General features: G+C 29.3%; 1 protein-coding gene across 1 annotated transcript; it reads left to right on the top strand.

Moving 5' to 3' along the window:
* Window positions 1–665: 665 nt before the first annotated feature.
* On the top strand, window positions 666–8,424 carry LOC132715051 (galanin receptor type 1-like). Its single transcript, XM_060698025.1, has 6 exons — window positions 666–1,109; window positions 4,308–4,431; window positions 5,248–5,468; window positions 6,173–6,302; window positions 6,881–7,006; window positions 8,149–8,424. Exons 1-6 carry the CDS (start codon window positions 688–690, stop codon window positions 8,374–8,376), a joined length of 1,251 nt encoding a protein of 416 aa, XP_060554008.1. The 5' UTR covers window positions 666–687; the 3' UTR covers window positions 8,377–8,424.
* The last annotated feature ends 320 nt before the right edge of the window (window positions 8,425–8,744 follow it).

The raw sequence follows: 8,744 nt of genomic DNA, 5'->3' as shown, positions 1-8,744 counted from the left end.
TTTACTGAAAAATTATAACATTGGTGGCTCGAAAATAAATATTTTGTTTCAAAAGATGAATTATACATGGTTTCTTTACATTTTTCCGTTTCAAAACATTAGACTAATTTACCAATTTTAATATTAAATAATTATTAAATCATAAAAAATAGCAGAGGAGAGGCTTTAATTCCATTGATAATTTTTCTGACAACTGGCTACAGTCTTTGTGACAAGAAATCCAATACAATAGAGAAAAATACCATTCATTAAGCCTTTAATGTAGAGTGAAGAATTTCTTTCACGTAGGTTATTCCTAGCTCCGATAGCAGAAGGAAGACACTATTGCAGAAATATCGGACTTAAAAGATACTTTTCTAATATGAAACATTATAGGAACATTGTATGTTTACGCACATTAGTCATCGCAATTAAGTGATGATTTAATCAAAGAATAAAAAATTATGCGTATAATAAGACACGTTTAATCGTATGTTTAAACAATTCTCAAATTATTCTATAAATAATAGATTTGACTTGTGAAATTGAAATTTTTGAAACTTAAACCGTTCAATCGTTTAAAAACAAATAAAACGATGTAGATTTAAGGCGTTTCAAGTAAAAGGGATAAATTTAATTGTATGACAAATCATGATGGAGGTCAACAATTCCATACATTACCATGAGAAGCCTCATCATTTTGACTCAATGGACAGTAATTACATGTATGATTACATTGATGGATTATATGAAACGGGTAGTGAAGGTGAAAACAGATTCTACTATTACGGGGACTTGTCACAGCTCCGTAAACCTTGGCTTACAGAAACTGATTATATTCCTACGGTTATTATTTATGGATTAGCATTTCTTGTAGGCATCGTCGGGAATAGTTTAGTCATATTCGCAATTGTAAGTGATATCAAACAACGAACTAATACGACAATGTTTCTGTTGAGTTTGGCGTCATCAGATATTTTGTTTCTACTAGTTTGCGTTCCTTACGAAATAAGTCGACATTTCATCGATCACTGGAAGCTTGGTGCCTTCTTGTGCAAACTGTCTGGTTTTATAGAAATGCTCACAGCTGTCCTAACAGTACTTAATTTGACGATTATAAGCATTGAGAGGTAAGAATAAGTCATGGCAAGTTTAAACTACAATGTTGTTATGTTTGTCTGGTCATTGATTCCTCCAAAAATTGCATAATCGATTTAGCCGGTGCTAGGGGGCTCGAGAGATGTTGAAATTTTATATACTCTCTCATGAACAGATTCTAGCGAACCGAGTTTCATATAATTTTATATAATTTTGAATTGTTGTTTCAATGCTTCCAAGGGATCACCACTATTCCAGATTTATATTTCATGTCGGGGAGCTCGTATATCTATTTATGTCCAGAAAATAACGTACATGTATTTAAAGCTATTCCTGTATGATTTTTTTGTAAAATTAATCAAAAGAAATAATATTGTTCCCATAAGCTGATAATGGTCTACTCTAGAAAAGCTGAAACTTAGAAGGGCACTATTGTTTAATACACGTGAATAGTTCATGTAAACAGAATAAAATGTTCCGAAAAAATGCATCTAATGTAAGTAGGGTTTTAAACCGTTAAACAATGATAACAATCACGCGCAACTTGCTTAAAAGGCAATACTCTGCCATCTGAGCATTTCGAAAGTATTTTTTACCATAATTTTTTAGCAGTTTAAAGCTTTATACACTTTTATATGCCATTTGGAAAAAAGTTCATTTTATGATTTCAAATGCAAAGATAAGAATGAAACAGCAACAACCTGAGAATGCTGCCGTGTCCTTAAATCAATTATTTTATTTCTTAAGAGAGTTCTCGTTAAAACCTATACTATAAACTCACAGTTTCTGCGATTTTTACACATTCGCTCTATTTTCTCTGTTTATCAACACTAGTATTTTCTTATGAACGTTTACATATAAGTGTCATCACAAAAGAGGCTTTTTAAGTACCATGAATAAGATAGATGACCTTTCAAAGAATTCTAAATATATCATTTGTTCTAAATCAACACTTAAAACTTATCATACATTACCTAACTTGAAACAAATGTATAAAGTAAGAAATAATTTAACGGATTGTACGTTAACTGTTGAAATCATTTCTTGTAATGGATTAAACTTTTTTACCAGAATACAGTATCAGATGTGCAACGGTAAACATGTTTCCAAATTTGTCTGAATGCAGGTCATCGCATCAATCATCCAATCAGCAATTTTCATCATTATAATATTTGCAATTCAATTTATATAAGTAATATATTTATATAAATGTTTAGAAACAAAATAATTAGTGCTACTTCAAGTTCGTTTTTATAGTCGCTCAAAATGTAATATACAACAATATTTCTTTCATACAGGTCTTTTGGAATGGTTCTGATTTCAAAGTTCCAACAAAGGCTACATAATTAACGTGGTTATAATGTATACATATTGACTTAATTTAATTGACATATTTAATGTCAATCACTTTCATAGATTAGAAAAAAATACTAAAAGGTTGTAAGACTTCGTGTATAATTGCTGACCTAGCATGAAAATAATTGCTGACCTTGTATGAAAAAGGCAATCCTTGACCGACTTTCAAATATAGACGATTTTTTATATCAACGTCGAAGTTTCTTCAATTCAACTATAAATGAAACAAATTTTACGATCTGAAGTTTATTATACAATTTTGTATAATATCTGGAAGAAACGTTGATATGTTGTTGTTGTTTTTTTTCTATTACAAAAAAGAACATTCCTTTGCAATTAAAGACGTTGGAAAATAAAAAAGATACATTGCAATTTTTTTCCATGAATATTGCGTTGTTCAAGGTTCGGGATTGAAATTAATAATTTCACCCAAACGCACCTTTTCTTGATTAATTGACCTTCGAGGTTTGCATATTTCAATATTTTGACTGATTAGAAATAAATCTAACGTGAAGTTTTTCCATTTTCCTGATGTAAAGAGGTTGTTTTATTAACAACTGAAAAAATAAAAACGCGAAAACATGATTCAGTTGTTTTTTTTATGTGATAGGTTACAATTAATTTTCGCACATTAATGATTATCTGTCACAATATATAAATATCAAAATAGCGTTCCTTAGGTCGCCCACCATGACAAAAATATTAAAATGTTACAGATTGCTTACATCTAATAGGTTGCATTGTAAAATAAATATGGTTAAAAAATAATTAAAGTTATGAATAAAAATATTTGTTGAGATATAAAATGCCTGACTATCTTTTGCAGAAAAAAAGAGATTGTTAAGAATTAAAATTTACTAATGAATCATTTAGTTTTTATCATTATGATAATGATATATTAATTAATGCACATTTTTATTTTCATTTTTAAAATGTGGGGGATGTAGTGATAACAGCTGGTAGCTAATCTATAAATATATACATAATGCGCATGCTCAGTAACATGTTTAGCGAGCGTCTCGATGTTAGGGATTTTAGAAGAATAAATTGACATCTTGTAGAGTATACATGTGTTTGTGTTAGATCACTATATTGTGAAGTCCTCTTGATTATTGTAACTTACAACAGAAAAAACAGAATTTAACGAATGCATTTATTTCTATGAATAATTTATTATAAGTTATCATTACTAACATGAAAAATAATAGTTCTTGTTCATTTTTTAAGATCCATCTGCTAATTTTTTATAATTTCAATAATTTCATTAAGCATAAAAATACTTCATATTTATTAAATGTACATGATCAAATAATGATACAATTATAAAAGAGAAATAAAGGGTTTATAATATTAAAATATTAGAATGAATCATGAAACGTCTTTGAAAGAAAAATAATCCGTAATTATATCCTTGGTGAAGAATTCATTCAACAGCAATAATTCATTTCTTAAAACTGTATAATAATCAAAGGCAATATCTTCTTTTATTCATTTTAATATTTAACTTAAGAAACAGAAACGGCAAATCAGTACTCTGTATAAAATATGTAATTTTGTGAAAATACCTTTTTTTCTTAACCGTCTTTGACGCGAAACTTTCAAAATGGATTCAGAAATAAATCAAACGCACATTTTACTACAGCAATAATTTTATTTTCATACAAATGTATTGACATATATATATATAATTCATATTGTGAACATAGTCATGATAATGAAGCTTTAATCTTAAAGTGTATGACAACGTTACCTTACCAATTATTCTCACCTGTAATAAATACTGTTGTGAAATAGGTAAGATGCAGATAATTATTCCTTTAAAAGAGAATTTCGTAGATATCTTTACGAATGTTTTATGTTCTTTTATATTTCAGATATATTGCTATTGTTCATCCGATGAGATCTCGTTACATATGTACTCTAGGAAACTTACGCCGTATTATTCCGCTTGTATGGGCAACTGCCGCACTACTTTCATCACCAGCGTTTTTCATTATGGTAAGTACTTATTTCCCATTACTTAATGACCATAAAAGCAATTTAATAATTAAATACATGTATATTTCAAGGGAATGTCTTCACTTCGTCGTAAATATTTACTTATACTGATTGAGAGTACATCACAAACAAAGGAATGGTTAAAGAATATATAATTTAAATTTATTTAAATGAGGAATTTGAAGAATCGTGCCATAAAATTTTGTTAATATCCATTGTACTTTCAATTTCTTTATAAATAAAAAAAAAACGAAATTTATCTATGTAAATCCGGAATGCTCGATTTCATTCTAGTACAGTAGTGTACATATGTAAATTTACATAATTATAAGCATATGCTTATTAATATAGATATTTAAATTAGCAAACAAGAATTTTTATAGAGATATTGATAACGTGTTCACACAGAAAAAAAATCATAAAATGGGAGACATGAGTTAAATGTTGTTGTTTTTTAAGGTTTTTAGGGATCCTTCTTCTCTCTTTTTTAAGTCTTGTGTCTTCTTTTGTCAAGTTTACCAAACAAATCTAGACATAGAACTCACAAGTGAACAAACAGATGGGAGTGCTTTATTTTGAACGTAGATGAAAAATAGAAATCAAATCTATTTATACAGACAATTAAACAATTTCTAGCATGAATATAATGGATTTATTCATTTCATTCTGTCAATATTTGAAATGTGACGTGTTTGTAAACAATCGTATGGTAGTCAACAAGATGCATTGTTTAAACAGATGAAAGTAATATGACATTTAATAAGATCAAGCCTCAGGATATATTTCTAATATTCTCACTGTTTGTTTCATTTTTAGTCAACAGAAATGTCAGTTTTTTACAACAATCAATCCTCAGTGAACAAAATATTTTGTTCCGACCATGGTGTGGCCGATGCATTCAGGTTATCATTTGCCGGGTACCAGTTTGTCATCATGTTTCTGGTTCCCTTGATTATAATGATGATTTGCTATTCTAGAGTAGTACATGTACTATGGATTAGTACAAAAGAATTGGCTAAATTAACACCATCAGACAGGTAAGAGCATGCCTGAAACAAGTTCCTTTATTATATTTGTAATTATAAATATTGTTTGAACGGTTAAATATCCTGTAACACATTTTTTTCATGGTTTTATTTCATAAATATGATGCTCAAATTAAGATTTGTCAATACTGTAAGTTCCAATAAGCATTATTTATAAAGATATTACCGATTTATATATATATTTTTGCAAGTGTGGTATACAGACAGTAACAATCAATCACAAAACATACAGGATCTTTAAATAAATATTTTAACACGCCTCATAAAATTCTACTATCAAACAGATCGGAAAATCAAGTGCATACATACAGAATATATGCGCAGCATAAAAATTGGATGTTTTCACGTAATATAACGTCAGACATGACGTCAAATAACCAAATGACGCCAGGAAAATTACTTCTCCATGATTTTTATCTTTTTTTCTATTTTATTACCATTTAAGACGAGGGGCATAATAAGGAAACGATTTATTCTTAATTATCAAAATTATCGTAAACAACCTAACTCAGTAGCCTTACTGAAAATAAAAAAACAAGTTGGATGGCATCATTGATGGCATTGAGACATTTGATGTCAAAATGTATGTTGGTACTATTTGAGGCAAACATTTTGTTTTGATCAAAGTGCATTTATATTACCATGTGGGTTAAAATTAAATATTGAAATTGATTGAGTTTTGTTTCTTTATTCAGGGTGTGTGACGCTTTGTTTTTGACAAGAATAGAAACTTGTAGTCTAGGAATGAAAACACCAGCAGTGCCAAGACTTCTAAAGAGGGCAATAACAAGTCACAAATCAAAGGTTCTTGCCAGCCGGAAACAGGTATTAAGATTGAACCCCATTGTGTCTTGTCTGTACATGGAATGAGAGAAATAAATATTTTTTGACTTTTGACATGACTTAAAAAGCCAATTATAGGGACTTCACTCTTGGTTTTTAACATGAGAGGACAGACAATATCTCTCACATTTAAGAACCGTTTGAAATAGAGGTGTTAAATATGATAACAAGATCAAAAAGGAAAGGAGGCGTTTAATGAAAGCAACCACCATACGTTGATCGTGTTTATCATATATTATATGTTGATTTATATATTTATATGTATATATAGATTCTTTAAAGACAAAAATATGAGTTTTAATGAAAATATTTTAGCAATCTTTAGACTTTTCTTCTAAATCTACCATTTAAATATGTTAATACGAGCGGTTGTGTTTCTGTGTTTTGGGTTGCATTCAAAGAATGAAGCCCTTCCTTTTTGATATTCTTTTTCATATTATACCTACTGGAAAAATGTATTATATTTTTGCGTGCTTTAAATTCCTTCATTAGATGAACACAATTTGGAATTAAAGAGAGAGAGAGAGCCAAATTTATTAAACGTGTTTGTTTGTTTCTAGGTGATAAAGCTTCTGCTTATGATAATAGTGGCATTTCTCTTGAGTTGGGGACCAAAACTTACCATGAGAATTTTACAGAAACTTCAGCTATCATTCCTGTTCTCTAAATCAGCATACGCTATCAAGGTAATTTGTCTATTCTATATAACACTATATCTTTCATTAATTAAGCATTTGAATTTTACAAATTTATTAATTAAAACACAAAGATTTATGATATAATATATGCATCTATCGTTTTTATATAACAATCTGGAAACAAAGTGATCCTTCGGAGGCATTAATCTATTTACTTACTTTAAGATGTACAAAATGCTTTGAAAGACACGTTATGCTTCGGAAACGAATAATTGAGTTCCTCCGAAAGGAAAATTATGAGTTTTATATCGTTAAAATAATGGTTTTAGAGCATTTAAGCTGTGTGTTATCTGAAGAATGTAGCGCTAAATACTAAGTATGATATTATTTGTCATGAAAGTAGCAAAATAATAACAAAGTTGAATTTTGACTTTCCATTCAAAATATATAAACACTGTTACAATACTTATTGCCAAGAAGCAGCAAAAGAAAAAGATTGTTTTCAAAATTTTGACCATTCCATGTTAAGCCTATGCAAGGGGGTGTGAAGGGTAGTTTGCACTTGACAGTATCGTCCATGAACAGGCTAAATCAAACCTGTTTTGAACTTTCGTTAGGAATTCTTTTTTTCTCTATTTTTAGGGCAATGAGTAACTTTTAGTAAACAACGAAATGTACACTAAACATAAAAAGTTCTTTAAAAAATAAATTATATGCATTTTATATGGTGGCATATTTCTGCCACCAGATAACCTGATAACTAACTAGTTAATTAAGAGGTTAACTTGTTACGTAAATAGTTACATGTAACCTGATAACTTACTAGTTAATTAAGAGGTTAACTAGTTACGTAACTAGTTAACCTCTTAATTAACTAGTTAGTTATATGGTTATCTGGTGGCAGAAACATGCCACCATAATTTTATACACTTCCGGGGCTAATTATGTTATTAATAGAAATTTTGTAGACCGTGTTTTTTTATTTTGATTATGTCTTTTTATGTCACAAACTTTTTTTTATTGTTGCTTGTATGCTTTTACATCCAGTTAACAGATTTTGGACGAATGAATACTTTTAAAAGACCTTAATGTTTAAACGGTCTACTTCATACATATACATGCGTTTTATTCAATGATAAACAAATTTGTATATACAAAAAAAACATGTTTAAATTTTTTACAATTTTCAGGTTTTCATTGATTGGTTACCTTATATTCAGTCCTGTATCAACCCCCTGTTTTACTGCTTCATGTCACGGAACTTCCGGCGAAGCATTCGGGTGATGTTTCAACGAAAATTCCGACGGGAATACACGACGAGTAACGAACACAATGACTTCCAGACACTGACGTCATCGTCAAGTGGCCGTCATCTCCATCCGGCATACATGCATATGGTATTCCGTGATGACCTTTGATGACGTACTAGTATATTGTACAGTGCATAGTCAGAAATAACAATTCTTTATATTGTTTTAATAAAATATATAAACAAGACAATATTGAGAATTTCTTTGAGTACAACTGTACATAGATACAAAACTGGGGTGTTAATATAAACAAGAATGTGATTTATTGTTTCTTATTTAATGGTAAACCAAATTCTTGAAGAATGATTCGAGAATGATTTACTAAAAAAACACATGTTATATAAATATATATTGATTTTTGCATTGTGTTTCCTTCATTTGAAATAAAGCACAAATTACAAAATTTGAAAGATGATACATCTTATGTTTTTCTGTTACATAATATGCATTTTTTTCAGAAAGACAAAACGTTTCTG

The sequence above is a fragment of the Ruditapes philippinarum genome, unplaced genomic scaffold (genome assembly GCF_026571515.1).
Source record: "Ruditapes philippinarum isolate M1 unplaced genomic scaffold, ASM2657151v2 ctg4518_1_1_1_1, whole genome shotgun sequence".
Lineage (NCBI taxonomy): Eukaryota > Metazoa > Mollusca > Bivalvia > Venerida > Veneridae > Ruditapes > Ruditapes philippinarum.
Note: the sequence above shows the minus strand (reverse complement) of the source record. Positions and strands in the feature narration are given on the sequence as shown.